The sequence below is a fragment of the Ostrinia nubilalis genome, chromosome 25 (assembly GCF_963855985.1).
Source record: "Ostrinia nubilalis chromosome 25, ilOstNubi1.1, whole genome shotgun sequence".
Lineage (NCBI taxonomy): Eukaryota > Metazoa > Arthropoda > Insecta > Lepidoptera > Crambidae > Ostrinia > Ostrinia nubilalis.
In genome coordinates this window covers 7996715-8017074 of record NC_087112.1, presented here as the reverse complement: position 1 = coordinate 8017074, position 20360 = coordinate 7996715, and the positions used below count along the sequence as shown (strand labels likewise).

Sequence of the window (20360 nt, the reverse complement as noted above, 5' to 3'; positions counted from 1 at the left end):
TAGATATAGAGAGATGCCAACTGAGTTCGAAACTCAGTGTCGCATTAATTCACACAAACAAAGAAATCAAAATATGTTCTCATTATCCAATGCGCTCGAGAACTTTTCTGCCCCAACGGCCATCGTCTCTACGAGCTATGTGCCCCGCCCACTGCCACTTGATTTTAGCAATGTGGCGACCACGGGATGGAAGACGTAGCGTGGGCAGGCCTCCTACTAGGTGGACCGACGATCTGGTAAAGGTCGCGGGAAGAGCCTGGATGCGGGCAGCGCAGGACCGTGCATTGTGGAAAACCTTGGAGGAGGCCTTTGTCCAGCAGTGGACGTCATTTGGCTGAAACGAACGATCCAATGCGCAAGCAATGTAAACTGTTTACATTATGACGTCGCTGCTGTCATAATTGCTTTCACGAGCAACGTGTTCTGTTTTTGGGCATATCGCTGCCACACCGGCCCGGCCCCGCCCCCTTGTCAAATCTCCCTTTAGTTTCTGTGATCTGTGAGTTCCCCACATCTGTTCTACACTGTTCTTCAATCGTTTCAAATTATTATTCTTCTCTCTTTCCAGCCCGACGAATTAGACAGCGACGTCAAGCACGGGACAGACCAAGCTAACTTCACGGATTTCGTCCCGAATTCGCTGAACATCCCGACCATATCCCGCATCCTATCCGGCTCAAACGGCCGCAAGGAGGACATCCCAGACGTCCTCCTGAGGACAGTCACAGCCAAACCTCAACACAATCAAGAGAGGACCTCAAAATCCGACATATACATCACTAAAGATGCCGGAGTGACTCTCAGCGATGCCAACAGGGACTCCTCAACGGAAGGATCAGTTCTAGCAGTATTAGACCCAGAAATGAACAACTTAGATAGGCCCCTGATAGTAGACCAGAATGGAGAGACCAACACGAGAAGAAACCTCCAGTATGCTACCAACAAACAAATAGATGAGAGGAAGAATGATAGCTACACTCCAGCCACGACGATAGGTTTCGAGCTTCGGGACCCAGAAATGTCTACGGAGAGATACCACAATCTAGCAAACGTGAACTCTGATAAGAAGATGCTGAAACATGACCAGAAGAACAACGGGCCTGTCCAGAGGCAAGGAATCACTTGGCCTTTCGCGTGGGGACTCCATGTCCACTCCGCGACCATCATATTCACAATCTTAGCTATTTATTCAATTTACAAAATCATAGTCTATAATAGAATAACACATTTATTTACACAGTACTACTTCATTATATTACACTTGATCCTCGTTTTCGTTTGTCTGATGAGGATCTTTTACATGTGCTACGACCCTTATAACATCAAGAATTCTTTGCCGATATTCTTGAGCGAAATTCTCCTGCACGTCCCAGAGATTTTCTTGAGTATAGCGTTCTCTTGCACCATTTTGTTCCTTTTAACGAATAGCATTAACTTTAAAACGACGTGCTGCTCTTTCCTATTTCGTCCTAGGACGATCATAATCGGCGGCAGCCTGCACATATTATCGTGTTTAGTATTACATATCTTTGAAAATAGTAACACAATTTATAGAACTCCGCAGGGGGTCGAAAAAAGGGTATTAGGTCTAACTTGTCAAATAATATTTATTCTAGCGTGTCTTATCCTGGGCATTTGCTACCTCTATGTATATAAAAAATTAAAATCAATATTGCAGAGAAAGAGTAACACTTACCAGGTGGGATTCAAGAATTTCTACCAGGCGATACATATAAACTTGGCCACGGCTCTGCTGTTCGTTCTGATGGCCTTGCTCCAAATATACGGTATATTTGGCATCAACCACATGAACATGACCAAGTTCAACTGGTTGCAATGGGGTTACCAGTTCTCCCTGCGGCTCATAGAAATCAGTATAGTAGCTCTCATCTCTTGGGTCACTAGCTTAAAGTTAGTGACGTCACTTCAGCACGAGAAGACGGATGGCAACAAAATATCAGGCTTAGGTCTATTCCCTTGCACGACTGGTTCCAGCAACGAGCAGTTTGAATCCGACTACCCAGCAATTTGCGGGACTAATACCAACCTTAAGACGTACAACGTAAGGATGGGCAAGCCGATATACGAAACTGCAGGGCATCACCCGACGTTGCCTGACCAGTACTGCGGCCCTGACCATCCTAGATTCCTGAACACTTTAGCTGGGAACTGCGATAATAATTCTGGCACGGAGAACTATTCAGGTCACAGTTCTATAGCTAACGCTGGGCACAGTACTTCGACTGAATCCAGCAATGCTACGTCCAGTCAGGGTGTCACAAATCATTTGATCAAACCGCATCCAAGCATGGCTGGATACAATGGGATAGAATCAGCGTCAGATGACCATTATTCTAACTGCGATCCGATTCAATCCTTACAGGGCGACGAGCCCTTAGACCACGAGTACAACGTCATCCAATACGGCAGTAACAGCGAATTCATTCGCGACATCAAAAACCAGAACTACAACAGCGGCTCCAACCGCAGCTCGCACAACTTCAAACACATGTCCTACGATAGGGTATCTTCCAGAACGAACAGCAACCCGCGCAAAAAGCACCGGGTCAAGAACAAGAACGTTCAGAATTGCATGACGATGGGGTACGACTCGTCTATAGGGCACCACTACCACCAGCCTCACATGCCAGACGATTATGGCAATTATAATACAGAGAACGCGTCGTACCACGCGTCAGGGATTCAGACTCTGAACCCGAATAGGGGGTATGGTGATCAGATAAGGAGTTCGCAGCGTCGGAATTCGCCTTCGACGTCTGTGATCAATTCGAGCGGGAGCCAGAAAAGGGGGAAAGGGAATGGGTTCCCGGAGAGACCGAAATCGACTGACTTGTACGGTTTCTCTGAGGATCCCAATGAGAGGAGCTATCCATGCGCTTTGGGGCCGGCTCCGCAGCCGGCTCCTAGGTCCTGTGCGTATGATGCTTCATACTCGCAGCCTCAGGATGAATTGCATCCGAACGAGGCTGATGGGAACAGCATGCTCGTCGCCCAAGACGGCTTCGTCAGATTCCGCCCCTTGGAAGACAAACCCTCGCAAACCTGATTCACCATCTCTCTGCCCTACCCGGCAGAACTCGGCTTTTGATACAGGAGCTCTCTCCCCACACTAAATGACGTCACACGTCTATGTACCTATGTAAATGTCTAATTAGGTCGTATTTAAGCCAACAATAATTAAAGCCTAATGTATATAGCCATTTTAGTTTAGCGACTTTTGTATATTGCAAGCATCGTCTTGAATGGATAATGCCATCTAGTTTTTAAGTTAAATATCGTGGAATAAATGGAAATATTGAGATATTGCTGTTTATAAAATGTTGAAAAGATTTAATAGATATCTAAACTGTTGGACGAATGTGCGGACGCTTGATTGCAGTTTTTTTTAAGTAAAAATGAACGAATGACTCACGAGTATAACATAATTGATGTGTAAAAATAATTTTAACATTTCGACTAAATAAAACTCACTGTATGAAAATTAATTGCAAAAATAAATGTAAATAAATTAAAATAATTACACTTATAATATTGATAGTGTATTAAATTATCAAATTAAAAATGCATCTTTTTCTAAATCAAGCATTATTAATAATTTTACCTGGTCCCCATTTTGTTGAACAACATTATTAATTGTACGAAGCAAAACCCCTAGTTAATGCCATTTAATAGATACGTATTTATAATAATATGCTCCATTTTATATAATTATATAGATTTAAACTGTATGTGATATTGATATTAAATTTTGTTTGAAACAAAACAGTCCATAGCATAGTATACTTAAGATTTAATATCCCTTGAATCCCGCAAATTATCGAATGTTTGAAATAATAATTTTGTGCCACTGATTTTATTAATTTTCAATTAATATTAATGTTTTATTAATTCTACGACACGTTTTTCAATTAGTGACATATAGTTGCAATAACTTTGTTATTTTACATAATGTGTGATTTAAATATTTTTTATACGAAAGTAATTGAATTATGTTGTAATTTGTACAATGTAAAAATATCTGATGTCCTATTAAATGTTACCACTTTAGAGATTCCTTAACATTAGTAATGCGACATTAGATACACAATTTAGATACAAAACACGATATATCAGCATTGCACATTACCTCAATGCAATACATGAATTTATACGAACTCGATAACTCCACTTATACATGTATAAATTACTCAAAACAGACTTATACAGCCTCTCAACCTATGCCAGTGGAGTTATCACTATACCATTTATCCTGCCATTTAATTATTAAAATAAAATCATTATTATAATGATATCTTATTAGAGTACATAAATGTTGAACATAATACGTGTTAATATAGACAAAAAATATCTCAAATAAATGTTGACCCTACTCTAGATAGGTAATGAAAATAATTGTATAAATTAGAAAAAAAAATCAAAGATTATTTATGAGAAAAAAATACAGTTCTTTGTACTAACATAAATATGATTTGAGGATATTACATTGCTTGTTCCATCTATGTAAATATAAATTACGTGTATAAGTATGGTAGGTATATCTCTAATACCATACTTGGATACTTTTAATTTTGTATATAAAACAGGGATACTGTGGAGTACCCGCTGAACTAAACTCGATTTGTTGTATGTAAATTATACGATTTTTTTTTTCAAATATGTCTAAGACTGTACCTTACCTTATCATGGACGAAATGATAAGTGACATTTAATATGTAAAAATTAATAAAAACTGTAATAAAATGGGTTGTTTTATTTGTTGGAGCCTAAAATACTGAATATTTTAAAAAAGTCTAGTCGTGCAAAGTATATTATTTATTCTCATAATATTTACAAAATTACATTAGTACAACTATACGATCACTTCGTATGACGTCTAAATTGTCTAAATATTAATTAATAAATAACAAATTACAACGAAACCCTGAAATATAATTATACACAAATATATGTACACAGTCATAACAATCTATAGACAATATTATTAAATTATATTATGAGTAAACATTACCTCAAAATTTTCATTTTTAAAAATATTGTATTTTATAAATTATTATACATCGGTTGCTCGAAATTGTATAAATTTCTCAAAAATTATACATCGTTCTCCAATTTCAGTTAAATATTCAAAATCTGAGTAAATTGGTAGCCAAAATTCATTAACTTCACGATTGATAAGATCAGCTAAAAATTTTACAAATAAATTTACCTAAAACGTGTTTTATTTTATAAGAAATAAAGTCAGAAATTCATTGCCACCAGTGCAATGGTCTCTAAATAATGGTCTACAAATGATTATCTACAAATAATCAGTCGTGAGAATAAGATTAATAATTCTCTATCATACATAAAATCGTAAAAAATGTTATACTTACCTTACGGTACTAATAAGGTTTTACAAAATGAGAATACATACAAATATCGGTAGGTAAGCAATCACCTTAAAAACCAGTTTCAGAAAGGATGTGTACTTTGTTAAAAAAAAACAATATGATTTACAAAAATGTGTAGTTGTTACATTATTTTAAATTATTACCAAATAAAATACGGCAGTGTTTTTGCATATCTGACAATTTTTTTTTTCAATTTGCCTACTAAATGTTATTGTATAAGTTACACAAAATATCCAGTATACATATGTATTTCAGAAATATCTACAAAATCATTAGAAAAAGCAACACCTCTGTCAGGCAAGAGTAAAATCATAAAACAAGATGTGTCACGCAACACATGACGATTAAAATGTCTGGCAACGTTGCCTTACAACATACTTTATTTTCAATAAAAGACAATGCCGGAAATTGGCGTCTTTTTTTTTTCGCGCGGCCATCGACCAAACTTTGTTTTTTGATTACAAAATAGTGTAATAAACCAAACTTACTATGACTTGTAGACCTCTAAACTCAGTCTGAACTGAGTTACGAGCGTTAGAAGTTTGATGATTTACATACTAGATTTGCTTTTTGCAAGTTTTGTGTGAAATTGCAACAAAATAGTGACATTGTATGTGTAAAAAAGGCCTGTTCATCTCCGCGAGTTTACATCGAAAACAAAACACGCACGATGGCCCACCTACAGGATACTATTCGACAAGGCCTCACATACGAGCGAACATTGACTCACGCACGCGTATTCTTGTGTATGATGGAAGAAAATAAAGAAAATGGTGTACTAAATACTGTGCAGTATTTAACTGCCTAAATAATAATAAAAATACTGAATGTACTTTTTTAAGTTTCCTTAAGACACTGAGAGGTAAATAAGTAGTTAATATTATTCATGATAATTCATGCTAAATCATGTATTTCCTCCGCCATTTTCCGCAGTTTGGCACCTCACGTCACATCATTTTACCGAAGTCAGCCCTATAGCTTCGGCGCAGTGCCGATCACTGACGTTTGTCAACAAAATGGTGCTTGACTCTTGAGTCAGGCTAAATTACACCATATTGTTAATGTCATTGAGCATACATTTTTTTAAATACCTTCGCGAAGTAAAACTTCTGTACGTAGTACTTATTATTATTCTGTGGTGTAAACAAACAATACCATCCATTAAAGGCTCCAGACATCAGTGTGGAGTAGAATCAGCGCAATAAAAAAATAGCGGAATATTTTGTTGCAATTTCTTACAAAACTTGCGCGCAAAAAGCAAATCTAGTATGTAAATCATCAAACTTCTAACGCTCGTAACTCAGTTCAGACTGAGTTTAGAGGTATACATGTCATAGTAAGTTTGGTTTATTACACTATTTTGTAATCAAAAAACATAGTTTGGTCGATGGCCGCGCGAAAAAAAAAAGACGCCACCTTCCATACAAAATCAGGCATTGCCATTTTACTGTCGTGTTTATAAAATAAACTAGTGTCATGTCACGTGATGCAGTTTTGAACGGCTAAAAACGGTTACACTTTTGATAATAAGTACCTTGTCAAATCGTCTACTTATTAAACATTATCATTCATCTCATTTGTTATAAAACACTAATAAACAAAACTATACAACATAATGTAACTAAAGTGTTTACAATAAATCAATTGATTTAACCTTTTTCTTGGCAGAAAACTGTTCTCCCAACAATTTCATGACCTCCGCGTGACTCCTGCCAGTTTTGGCAGAACCGTAGTTCTCTTTTACGTATTTGGCAAACTCGCTGACTTCTCCCTTCCGAGCTGGAGTGGATACCACCAAGCCTTCTTTGGTTTTCTTGTTGAGGATCAACTCGAAGGTGCCTCTGCAGTAGCCGCAGCATTTCTTTGTTGTGTCTATGGATTTTGAGTGGCGTTGGATGCTGTGAAGGTTAAAAAGGTAATGTTTTAAAATAGCAAACAAAACAGCACTTGTATAGTCTGCACACTCACTGCGGGCGCCCGTCGCACTGTCGCGACAGCAATATAATAGGGATGTTTCCTGGGTAAAAAAGCAAGAGTTTTAATTAGTCCGTCAGTTAGCTTATCAAAAAATACTCGACACCTATTTTTCACTTTTTAAAACTAATGAAAATGTAAAGAGATAAATATAAAGCGTGCCAAAGTTCTAAAGAAAAGACCCGTGACGTCAGTGAGTGCGTAAAAGTGCTACACTTTGTGACGTCGCGCGGAACTTCAACGCACTATAACTTTGTAATTATTTGTTTGATTGACAATTAAAAATATACGTGTCCAATATTTTTTTTAATTAAAATTGACGGACTAAAAATTTGTTTTAGGAAATTAGCCTATTACGGTAGCTTGAGGTCATTGGACAAAATTCTACGTGCTCGGCGACCGGGCTTTAGTCTATGAGTATTTATTTATAGATCTAGCGCTTACATTTAGTCAGTTCCTGAGGTACCTATGGGACGGTGTTTTTGTAACATCAGCAAACTTCAGATGTGCTTCAGATTTGTATGCTCTGTCGGGTGTAAGTCCAACAAATTAATAAGTATGAAATAATATAAAACGTCTAAATTGGTTAAACTTGGTATATTCGTAAAATGGTTAAAATGGTTAAATGGTATGCTGAGTACACGCGGCGATGGTAACCGAACGCGAACTAACTTAAAGATATTAAAATAATGAAAAGGTTAAAATTGGGTCAGATTGGTAAATGCTGACCGCGCGCTTACGGGCGAGTTGAATGCACTGTACTTCGTACATATTCCCGAGGGAGCAAGAATAAGCAAATGAGGGTGCAAGGTGATACAAGATGATAAAACAATAAATTGGTGCAATTTACAAGGTGATGGTAATAACATGGTAAACTTAAAAATTCAATTCTTATAGTCTCTATTCAACAACACTAAAATTAAAAGAATTTGGTAATTTCACTTTTTTCACTTTAGCATACACATGGTCACTTGCACTAGTACACTGGACACTCGCACTATCACACTGGTCACTTGCACTAGCACTGCGGTGCAGGGCAGCAGCGCGGGCGCGGGGCTGCGGCTGCGGCGGCGCCTGCTCAGCTGCCGGCCACTGGGCGCGCGCGCGGATCCTCCGCACGCCGTAGGCCACAGCAGTCACGAGGCCGGTACCCGTCAGGATGTAGATGGCTATGTAGTGGTGCAAATCATGGTTGTCGAAGGATGTGTCGTCTAAGTCTTCCTTGGTATTATTCTTTATTTGTTCTATTTTCTTTCCAATAATCTCTAATTCATTGTCAATATCAGTTTCTTGGTTTGTGCTGGTTAGAGGTGTTATATTCATGGTAACGTTCACAATGTTATTTATTGATGGAATTTCAATATTAAGAATATCTGGTTTCAGTTTAATATCATTGGTCGATTGTTTGTTATGTGACAGCAAGGTGATCCCGTCGTCCTTGATGACGCATCCACTTTCCAAGGCGAGTATCCCGACCTTGCTGAGTCGCTCGATGGCAACTTGATAGTCACATATGATTTGAATGGTGCATTCGATGCAACATGAGTACAAGTAATTGTTTACTTTGTGTAGTTGCATCCAAGTGTTTTTGCATTTTGTGCTCTCTGTTTTACAACTTAGTGACTCATTTACTTTAACACAATATGTTTGATCGGTTTTAGTCATAGATATTGGTATTTGATGGGCACACAGTAATGTTTCAGAGTCATAGTTACTGCATTGTTGTAATTGCAAATCGGAAAATGGTATTTGTAGATCTTTTTGTATATTAATTGCTAAATGGTCTGCCACAGCAATGACTTTGTGCATTTGATTTTCGCTTTTCATAGGAATTGGTATTAATTTATAGATTTCAAAGTTATCTCTGCCTACTAATGGTATTTTAATCTCGAAGATCAGAAATTCTTGTGTAAATCGGGCTTTGACAGTTAATAAATGGTAGATTTTCATTAAGTCGGTTTGAATGTTGTCGATTGGTAATGATAGTTCTTTGGAAATTTGTCCCGAGATCATATGAAGTTCTGTAGTCAGTTGTTGGGGTTGTAACAGATGTATATTAAACTTTCCATGAAAGATATCAGTGATGGTGGTTAATAACATTTGCTGTATGTCTTTGAGGTTCATAAGTATTCCGTTTGCTGTGATTGATGATAATGCGAACTCATTGGCATCTGAGTTTTCTTGTATTTGCTTTTGCATGGTGTTGGCAAGTTGATCTAGGCGGTTCAAATGCTGGTTAAATGCTTTATGTTGCTGGTCGATAGTTTTCTCCATTCGTTTTATAACGTTGTACTCAGATTCTATTATCGATGTGTGGTTTTTCAGTAGCTGGTGTAGATATTTTTGGTCATGTCGAAGCTTGGTTAGGTCTTTCTGGTATTGTTGTGCGAAGTCATCGTCGAGTACTCCGAACAGAGTATGGGCGATGGAACCTATGGCATTCACGAGGCCACGGCGACGACGGTGGTGGTTTTCTGGCAGTTGTCCATGGTTGATTAAAATCTCATTATAGTGTTCGAAATCTGCTAAACTATGGCGAAGATGTAGCAATACTAGTTGGCAGTGCGATGGTATTTTTTGGCAGAGTTTTTCTAAATAATCTATGTATTTTGTGACTAAAGATGTCCCGTCCCAGTATGCGTTCATATCATAAAATACTACCAGCTTCCATTCGTCTCTTATTTGTCTCATATTACTGATTTTGTCAAAATATATGGTTTGATTTTCTTTCAGGTTGGTCGTATGGTACGACTCGCAATGTGCTGGTGTGGCTAATAGCATAAGAAAAATAAGTGCCATGGATAGAAAACTAACAGTCTTTGTTTTATTTCTCAGGTTCATGGTTGGCTTACTTGGTTTGGTTTCATTAACATTTGATGTCATCTCTGGTTTTGGTTGGGGTGGTTTTTGCGATGCGTTTTGGTTTTCTTTAGGGTTAATTGGTAGAATTGACAATTTGGTTATTGGTCTTTTCAATATACCTCCCTTGGTTTTCAATGTGACTACTCTGACTAGACCGTCACACAGTACAAATCTAGTGTTATTTTGTGTTTTAAAGTGCAGTGAAGTGATAAATATACGAAACATTGAAACACTTCGAATTTGAGTGCGCATCGAGTGTCGAATAGGTTGTCGTTTGAACAACCGCTTTGGAGTTTGGACCACATGGCGTCTTGAAACCTGCTTAAGGGCATACTTATCACGGAATCCACGAAAAGCAACCCCTTGTGCATGTGTAAGTACAATATTTCGATCATCATCATAAGACGTCCACTGCTGAACATAGGCCTCCTCCAATAATTTCCACAATGACCGGTTGGTAGCGGCCTGCATCCAGCGCCTTCTTGCTATCCTTATGAGGTCGTCGGTCCACCTTGTGGGTGGACATCCTACGCTGCGCTTTTCGGAACGTGGCTTCCACTCCAGAACTTTGCTGCCCCATTGACCGTCAGTTCTGCGTACTATGTGCCCTGGCCATTGCCACTTCAGCTTGCTAATGCGTCGGACTATGTTAGCAACTTTAGTTAGTTCTTTTACGGATCTCCTCATTTCTGGTTCGATCTCGTAAATATACACCGAGTATAGCCCTCTCCATAGCACGCTGTGCAACTTTGAGCTTATTTATAAGGCCTATAGTGAGCGGCCACGTTTCTGAGCCGTATATCATCACTGGTAACACACACTGGTTGTAGATATTTCGATGGTATTCCATAGTTCCAAATAATTTACAAACTGAATGTTCTAATAAAATAAGAAACTCACCTGTAACCGCATTTGGTACATTTGTACGAATACTTGAAGTGTATCTGCATGTCGTGGCATCTCGATATTTCGCCCAGTTCTGGGAACTTTCGTAGTGCATGTGTGGCCCTGGAAAATATAGGTAAATGAAGTTAGGTCTCTGTATAAAGATATATTAGTTTGATACTGGAGATGCGTCTGCGTTAGCCATAGCTCGTGTATGAGCGTGAAAGTGACTCGCATATTATTATAAGAGTGGCTCGCGTGAGCGTGGCTCGTGTGAGAGTAGCTCGCGTCAGAGAGTGATTCGCGTCAGAGAGTGGCCCGCGTTAGAGAGTGACTCTCGTCAGAGTGACTTCCGTCGGAGAGTGACTCCCGTCAGAGAGTGATTCGCGTCAGGGAGTGACTCGCGTCAGAGAGTGACTCGCGTCAGAGAGTGACTCCCGTCAGAGAGGGGCCCGAGTTAGAGAGTGACTCTCGTCAGAGTGACTTCCGTCGGAGAGTGACTCCCGTCAGAGAGTGATTCGCGTCAGGGAGTGACTCGAGTCAGAGAGTGACTCGCGTCAGAGAGTGACTCCCGTCAGAGAGTGGCCCGCGTTAGAGAGTGATTCTCGTCAGAGTGACTTCCGTCGGAGAGTGACTCGCGTCAGAGAGTGACTCCCGTCAGAGAGTGACCCGCGTTAGAGAGTGACTCTCGTCAGAGAGTGACCCGCGTTGGAGAGTGACTCTCGTCAGAGTGACTTCCGTCGGAGAGTGACTCGCGTCAGAGAGTGACTCCCGTCAGAGAGTGACCAGCGTTAGAGAGTGACTCTCGTCAGAGAGTGACCCGCGTTGGAGAGTGACTCTCGTTAGAGTGACTTCCGTCGGAGAGTGGCTCGCGTCAGCGAGTGACTCGCGTCAGAGAGTGACGCGTCAGAGTGACTTGCGTCAAGGAGTGGCTCGCGTCAGAGAGTGACTCCCGTCAGAGAGTGACTCCCGTCAGAGAGTGGCCCGCGTTAGAGAGTGACTCTCGTCAGAGTGACTTCCGTCGGAGAATGACTCCCGTCAGAGAGTGATTCGCGTCAGGGAGTGGCTCGCGTCAGAGAGTGACTCCCGTCAGAGAGTGCTTCGCGTCAGGGAGTGACTCGCGTCAGAGAGTGACTTCCGTCAGAGTGACTCGCGTGAGAGGATTACTCGCGTCAGAGAGTGACATCTGTCAGAGAGTGACTCGCGTTAGAGTGGGACTCGCGTCAGAGTGACTCCTGTCAGAGAGTGACTCTTTTCAGAGTGACTTCTGTCAGAGAGTTGCTCGAGTAAGAGAATGCCTCGCATGAAAAGAGTGGCTGGAGTGAGTGTCTTGTCTTACCATTTGCGCCACAATGGCCCGTGTCCTGCCCTCAGCTCGCCGTCAATAAGCCAAGTCGCAGCGTGGCACAGCTCATGTATGAGCGTGTCCCGCAGTCGTTGCGGCGCGTCCACGACTTTGGTGGACAGCTTGATGCTGGAGGTGCGTCTACGCTCGCCACGAGAGTTCTTGAGCAGACGGTTTGTTGTTGTGCTGGAAATTGGTAAAAAGATAATTTAGATTAGTTTTTGAAAAGTTTATTTATAAATTAATTGGTCTGATATGTAATAAGTAACTACAATAATTGTAAGTGCAGCGTGAGATTTCCATATCGGTCGGCCGTTTGATGTAGTGGTTCAGAACCACAGATAATATAATACTAGTACAGATGCATCATCCCATACTCGAAATGTGGCCGACCTAAGTCTTGAAACTGCTCGGGCCCGCTTGGTTTCCTAGTGGTGATAACAGATCGCGCTAGTGTGCCGCAGCGGACTTGACCGTCCCGCGGTTTGCGACCCGCTAATGCTTTCTATTCTAGCAACTTGAGCGGAGTATTTATTTGGCGTGCTATATCAAAAGATGGCGCTAAAGCCAATAAGTTTACTGCTTTGTTTATGAAGGCATGTAACTAAGCAAAAAACAGATTAGAGACGCTATTGAAAATTTCGACACGGTATAATAATGTCCAAGTAGCACAACGATCACAGCCGACGCTCAATATCCAGCACCGTGGGTTCGTATCCCGCTACAAATTATCATCATAAAACTCCATTTTGTTTTATTTTATTAGGTATATAAAACAGGAAAATATCGAAACATGCAGTAATAAAGGTAGATATCAATAAAAAACTTATTTTTTCCATAAAAATATTCAGAAATAATTATTATGTAAAAAAAACATAACCCTCCTTCTGGAGCAGTCAAGTAAATATCAAATGAACTGTTCGTAAAAAATACAAAATCCAGTTTTAGTTTTTCGTACTCGTATCGTAGTTTATTCAAAAATATGCCTACATTTTAATCGACTTGCACATACAGGTTTAAGATTTAGGATTATCTGTGATTTAGGCTTAGATTAATAAAAGGATTTAGGTTTAGGTTTTTTGTTGCATTCGTTTGCGCGTCACTCGCGATAATAATAGCACCTACCTATTTATTTACGAATAATAATACCGCGCTGGCACAAAATATACCTAGGTGGCAAAATCTGGTCGAGCAAAAAAGCGGCACGGCCGTACCATCCTTTTCTCGAAGCAATTCAGGCCATTTTCGACTGCCTGTAACTTCGTTGTGGATAAAACTAGAAGGCTGAATTTTCATTAGCTATGCAGGCATTGTAAAGACACGGTATATTTAAAATTTCATTCAATTTGAACCAGTAGTTTAGGAATTATAACGGGTCAAAGTTACTTAATTTTGTCACTCACTGACTCACTGACTCACCGATCATCAAAATTCTAAGGCACTTCTAGCAGACCTAGAAGCTTCAAATTTGGAATATAAGTAGTGTTTGGTGTATGAATCAAGGAAAAACTAAAATATTTGGGGGCACGGTAGTGCAACCGCCAAGTCGAGTAAAATTTTTCAATTTCGGTCCAGTTTTCTAGATACATAACTGCTGTCTACAAAATACAAAAAGAAATGAGATTTGGGGGCACGGTAGTGCAACCGCCAAGTCGAGTAAAATTTTTCAATTTCGGTCCAGTTTTCTAGATACATAACTGCTGTCTACAAAATACAAAAAGAAATGAGATCCCATCAAAAACAATACTTGTCAAAAAAACCAAGTCTCGCAACTCAGTTGTTCTACGGTAAAAAGTTGTGAGATCCATGTAATACCAAGTCCAGGCCAGGAAATCTTTAACGTTTTACATAAATATATTGACTTGGCCATCGCATGAAAACACGTGTAAATTAAATTATTTAGTGCGATGGCCAAGTCAATATATTTATGTAAAACGTTAAAGATTTCCTGGCCTGGACTTGGTATTACATGGATCTCACAACTTTTTACCGTAGAACAACTGAGTTGCGAGACTTGGTTTTTTTGACAAGTATTGTTTTTGATGGGATATTATTTACTTATTTAATTATTATTTTACTGATGTTTTATTCCTTCTCTCTCTCTATTTATCGTCGCCGAACACGTAGAATTTCGTCCAATGACACCATGCTACCCATCCTTATCACTCGCGCGTAATTGTATTGCTGTCGCGCTCGCTCACTCACTTTGACGGCCCGTCCCCGTCGTACGGGCTCGGCGACCGGACTACAGCATCATTTTCGATTCACTTACACGTGCTGCGTGAATGGCTGGCATGCATACCTACTAAGTATATTGACGTTACTGGGATCGGGAGTAGCCCCAATGGATGGGTACCTGCCTACCAAGCTTGTTTTCATTTAGCGCGCGACACTGGTCTTTTTAAATAAGTAGGTAGATAAGATTAATAATTCATAAATTAATCGTGTGCGTTACATCAGCGACATGGTGACGCTGGTCGGGATGTGCTTATGTGGAGGGGTTGGTGCCTTGTATCCTGTAAATGTGTCGAGAGTCTACCATTTGTACCTACCCGGTAAGGTTGCGGAGTACTTAATTGGTGAAAATGGGATTCCGCTGCGGTAATGCTTCTTATTTTCTTCAATTACTCCGAAATCTTATTGGGCAAAAATGCTAGATTCTCGTCTCGGCACATTTACAGGATTTAAGGCTCTACCTTTTCCATGACATAAGCACATCTTGATCAGCGTCACCATATCGTCGCTTGCCTCTCTAACTGACGTAACTGACATTTTGCAAAATTTTCAGGCGATTAGATAGATCGATTCGTCTTGCGAAATTAATTAAGATGGCGTAGATAACTCCGTTTCGAAAAAAATGTCAGATACGTCACTTAGAGAGGCAAGCGACGATATCTCTGAGGTAACGCACACGAATGAATCTGCATTTTGATTTTAAATAAGTGAAATACAACTTGATTCAGACTGACATGTATTTGGGAGAGAACTTGCTTAAGGATAATTACCTACTGTCTACCGTAACATTCGCTGCCTGCCGCTCGCGCACCCTGCTTCTAATTTCAAGGACGCCAATCCAATGTGCCGCGCGGTCGCGTCTCGGCGTGGCCAGCTAGTAGGTAGGTAAATTATGATGCGTCGCCGCAGAGTAGCCGGCTATGGAGCGTGCGAGTGAGACAGCAAAGCTCTCACTTTGTTTATGTTTTGGCCGAATTTAATAATTAACAATGGAATTAAACAGGGGATTAACAATGGGTTCACTTTAATAGGTACTAGGTTAAGATTTTTTTTTATTTGCTATACATATCTTAAAATAAATTAAATGAGTAAAAAAAACATTAACTGCACCTCTGCACCGCACTTACCTACTAACAGCTCTCTGCGTGGCTGAAAGGTTGACTGGCGGATAATGCTCTTAACATTATGAACAATAGGTGGACCTTAAACATTATTATCGGCAATACAGTTTATAACCGACTACACCAGAAAAAGGGTTATGTTTTTCCAGTGTATGTAGGTCTTTAGATTAAGATTCGTCTTAATTTTATTGTGAGTGACACTGGGTAGGTTATCATAATTGGAAGGAAAACAATCGAACCTTTTATAGCCACGATAGCCGAACGGTGAAGGGGTCGGAGTGGCCGACTCGAGATCCGGGGAACGCGGGTTCGAATCCCACCGCCGCTCGACTATTGTGGTGAGCCCACTCGTAACACAAGCTCATTTAGTTTAACACGAGGGGCTAATGGGACTATTAGTAATATTTGGAATACAAATTGCTAATAATCTTAAAAAAAATAATCAAAATTGTCGATTTTAGGCGCCACAATGTTAGACAAATTATAGCCAAACTTTTGTAATGCTAATTTGTGTTTCTTTCATTTTTATTTGAATGTAGATGTTTTTTTTTGCATTTTACAAGAAATATGACAATTAATAAAAATAATAATTTGTTGCAAAACCAAACCTATTTTAGTATTTTTATAAGTGACGAAATAAAACAGCAGCGATGAGCGCCATCTATTACATCATTTGTAACTAAATGCTACTTCGACAGCGCCGCAAAAACGATTGCTTAAGACTTCAGTTTTTACTAAAGATAAAATTTTATTATATGAAGAAATATTGTTTATTTGAATCATTCACTGTGTTTAAATGAACAAATTAATGTGTAAAACATTTTTTCATTATAGTTTACTGAGCATTAGTGACTTTTTACAAACGTCTTCAGAAATTCGATACTTATGTCGCCATCTAGTGAGATTGATTTGGAATGATTCAAGATTTATAGGCATCGGGTTCCCGTGTTCAGAACGGACTACTATGCCGAGAGGTCCCGGGTTCGATTCCCGGCCGGGCAGAAATTGAAATGATAAATTTTTATTTCTGTGACGGGTCTGAGTGTTTTCTATGTATAATTATGTATGTATTTACAAAAAAAGTATTTAAGTATGTTTATATCCGTTGTCTAGTACTAATAGTACAAGCTTTGCTTAGTTTGGGGCTAGCGGCGCAGTGTAAAATGTCCAAGGATATTAATTTATTTAAAAAAGCGCAGCTTAGTATTTTCACCCACAAGATGGTTAAATGACCTACTAGGTATCAAAGACTATTTTCAACCAGCCAAGTCATACATAAAGACAAATTTATGCACATTTAAATTCAAATTCTTTATTGCTCCAATGTTTTCAATTTAGCTTGATTTACAATTTAAAAATAAATATTTTTCTTACCCAGCAGTGCTCCTAAGCTTGGAGTCCCACACCACCGGCATGTCTTCCTCAAACGCATCGTCAAACACCACCTTATTGAACTCGGCATACAACCTGCGCGTGAGTTGCTCCCGCAGACCTTTATAGTTGTCGCGGTATTGGAAGGCTTCGGGGTGACATCGCCAGCTCGGGACGTTGTCTGGAGATAAGTAAGATGATTATTTTGTGTATTTGTATAGCGCTGAGTATAATCACAAAATCTATATCTATAAAAGCGAAAGGTCACTGCTTGACAGACTCACTGATCACGAAATCTCAGAAACTACAAGTGCTAGGAGTCTCAAACTTTGCATGGGGGTTCCTTTTAGATCACTAAGATTTTACGAAACTCCACCCCAAAGGGGGTAAAACGGGATCCACGCGTAGGAAGTCGCGGGCGGCCGCTAGTATGTTAAACGTCATGTATGAATCATGTTATCTTGCTGACTTTTGATATAACAAAAAACACACCGACACTGATTCAATACAGCAGAAATTAACACTATTCTTTATCATGTCAAACCACCTAGTTTGCGTTAATAGCAAAGTCAATGTTTTGTAAATTATGATTTTTTTATATCTTAATACTCAATTATTATTTTTTCTATAGCTTGGACGAATATCTATAATAATAGGATATCGTTGTAAAATCTAACTGAATAAATTCTAAAAACATCATACCTGCTAAAGACCCTACGAAACTTAGCCTCTTGACATCATTTGTAGGAGTAATGCAAAGATTTTCAGCTTTTTTAGTCACTTCGTTTACATCTTTCTTCATAATTTCTACTAATTCTGTCACGGACATTGCTTTTCCCTTTTTTGTTGTACTGTTAACGTTTCTGGTTCTAACGGGTTTTGTTTTCGGGACGTCTGGGGTGCTAGGAACTTTCTCCGTGTATAGTTTTTTCTTCGATTTTTTCTCAGATTCAGAAAAATTACCAAACTTTTTCTTAGCATCTGAACCGGTAAGGTACAACTCTTTGTTGCGTTGCAAGTCATGTCTGATATTTTCTTTGTCTTCGTCATCATCAAACTGAAGTTTTTTGGATACACCGTCAAAGTTTTCATAATTTTTAGATATGGCTTTAAATAGCTTTGGTATTGATTTCCACGTTTCTCCGTAAAGATCGCTCAGTAGTTTCTTTTGTGATTGTTGAATTTTCTTCAGGGAGCATTCTTCGAGTGACTCGTTCGCTATGTCCCGAGGAGTGGAAGGTACGGTTTGGTACCTCGGTGAAGCACAGATAATGCTCTGCGCTGGTGACCAACCACCTATGCTGGGTCTGGATTCTTTTGTGCATTGTGGAGACTTCTCTTCTATTGATTTGTTGAATGAAACCTGAAAAAATTTATTACAAAGTTAAGTAAATATAGACTTAAGTAAATAATGGAATCTGGGGGCACGGCAGTGCCCCCGCCAAGTCGAGCGCGAAGCAAACACTGCCGTACCATCCTTTACTGATTGAACAATCTTTATTAAGATAATCATACATAAGTATTATTGAAATACGCAGCTTTATTAAACCTACAATTGACTGGTTACTGTTGAATCAACGTTTTCCAAGTGGCAATTTTCCATTGTCAATGGGTAGTGGTTCTGGCGACAGATTGGTGCAATGGTGTCATGGAGCACCTGGTTTTGTCACCCTTCAACGGCCAAGTCACACAACATTAACTATAATAATAAAGAAATCGCAGTAAGCAACCATAGACTTGGCACGACTTTGTCTAGATTTCATTACTTTTTAGAGATAAACAAGCAGCTCCATCGAGACTTGGCTAGTTTTTTACAGAATGTTTTTGGTGGGATGACTTTTTTTTACATATGATTAAAACTTGCATTAACATTAACATAATAATTTTCTACACTTTGGTATATCTTCAGGAACTAGATCTAACTAAAATATATTCTGTACAGCAAGTACTGTTTTGGACTGAAATATTTAATGACAACATGGTATTTTCAAGATAACTTACTTTAATTTGACTTAAAAATACATAAAAAATATAACTTACATTTCCAAATTTGCTAGGTTCCTTATCTTTGATCATTATATTTGGTAAGGATTCATCAGACAACTCGGTCGAATCGTTTATAACTATTGGAGAATATATTTTTGGTGTCCCCTGAAAATACAAAAGATCAAACATAGAAACACTTACGAAAATAACTAATAAATCTAATAAAGTAAGAACTATCATCATGAATATTGCACCCATTTTTTAATATCTTCGTAAAAGTGCCAGAAATTAATTGATTTACACAGAACTGAGAAAGGTAAACTTACATTCAATTTTCTAGGAAAGTCGGATTTTAATCTCTCAAAAGATTCTTCCAATAATATAACGTCAGAGCTGCGATTTGCTTTGTTATTTTCTTCTTCTTTTCTCCTGTTTTTCTTAAGAGATAATTTCAAAAAACCTAAAAAGAAATATGTTTGTTTTAGAACAGGATTTATTTCTCAATTTATTGCATTTAGGGATTAGTAAAGGAACTTACGGTTTTTCTGTGAATTCTGGGTTTTAGTCTTGTCCATTTTCTATTACATTTAATTACTTGTTTGGTCTGATTTATTGAAAATATTTAGGAATAGAAAATTCAAATACCACCAGCCGTTGCCCGTATTTTGACATTTGCTGACTTTCTTGACAAGTTGATTGACATTTCCATTGACAAGTCGATGCTTTTTGCTATTGTCGCGCCACCTTGAATTTAGATCCAAAACTACTTGTTATATAAACTTTCGTAATGACACGGCAAAATAAGTTGTCTACTCGCCGCTAGATGGCACTAAACAAATTATATAACTGAGGCCGAGTTCACTAGATGTCGCTTTTAGTATTTTTTCTCTAAGCTCACTTTTTTACTCTTTCTAAATAATATAATAACAAAGATAAATAAATAATAACAAAAGTTCAAAATAACGAATTGATGCTTGCTTTTGATTCCTTTTATGGATTCTTGAAATTGTACCTAAATCTGAGATCACATAACATTCATTATCAACCAATCCATTAAATTAATTGAATCAAAAGTTAGCGATGGTGATCTCCGTGGAGCCGCCAATCTTTTATTTAGCAACGATGTTGTCGCCGTCGACTGCCAGGAAACACTCAGTGCTCTTGAGGATA

The 20360-nt window shown here is 38.9% G+C and overlaps 2 protein-coding genes across 3 annotated transcripts in view; one reads left to right on the top strand and one right to left on the bottom strand.

Annotated features, from left to right (window-relative positions):
* LOC135084243 (uncharacterized) overlaps positions 1-4761 on the top strand; it is a 739141-nt gene extending 734380 nt beyond the window's left edge. For both annotated transcript variants that reach the window (XM_063979010.1, XM_063979011.1), the window contains one exon: positions 569-4761. In XM_063979010.1, the coding sequence (XP_063835080.1) occupies positions 569-3067 (2499 nt within the window). In that variant the 3' untranslated portion in view covers positions 3068-4761. The remainder of the gene's footprint in view (positions 1-568) is intronic.
* Positions 4762-4941: 180 nt separating this feature from the next.
* Positions 4942-19927, bottom strand: LOC135084102 (uncharacterized). The gene is made up of 9 exons (XM_063978847.1): positions 19729-19927; positions 19517-19650; positions 19245-19355; positions 17907-18567; positions 17208-17385; positions 12472-12663; positions 11148-11255; positions 8347-9915; positions 4942-7309 (listed from the first exon to the last, which is right to left on the bottom strand). The coding sequence occupies exons 1-9, from the start codon at positions 19763-19765 to the stop codon at positions 7042-7044; spliced, it is 3258 nt and encodes a 1085-aa protein (XP_063834917.1). The 5' UTR covers positions 19766-19927; the 3' UTR covers positions 4942-7041.
* Between the last annotated feature and the right edge of the window lie 433 nt (positions 19928-20360).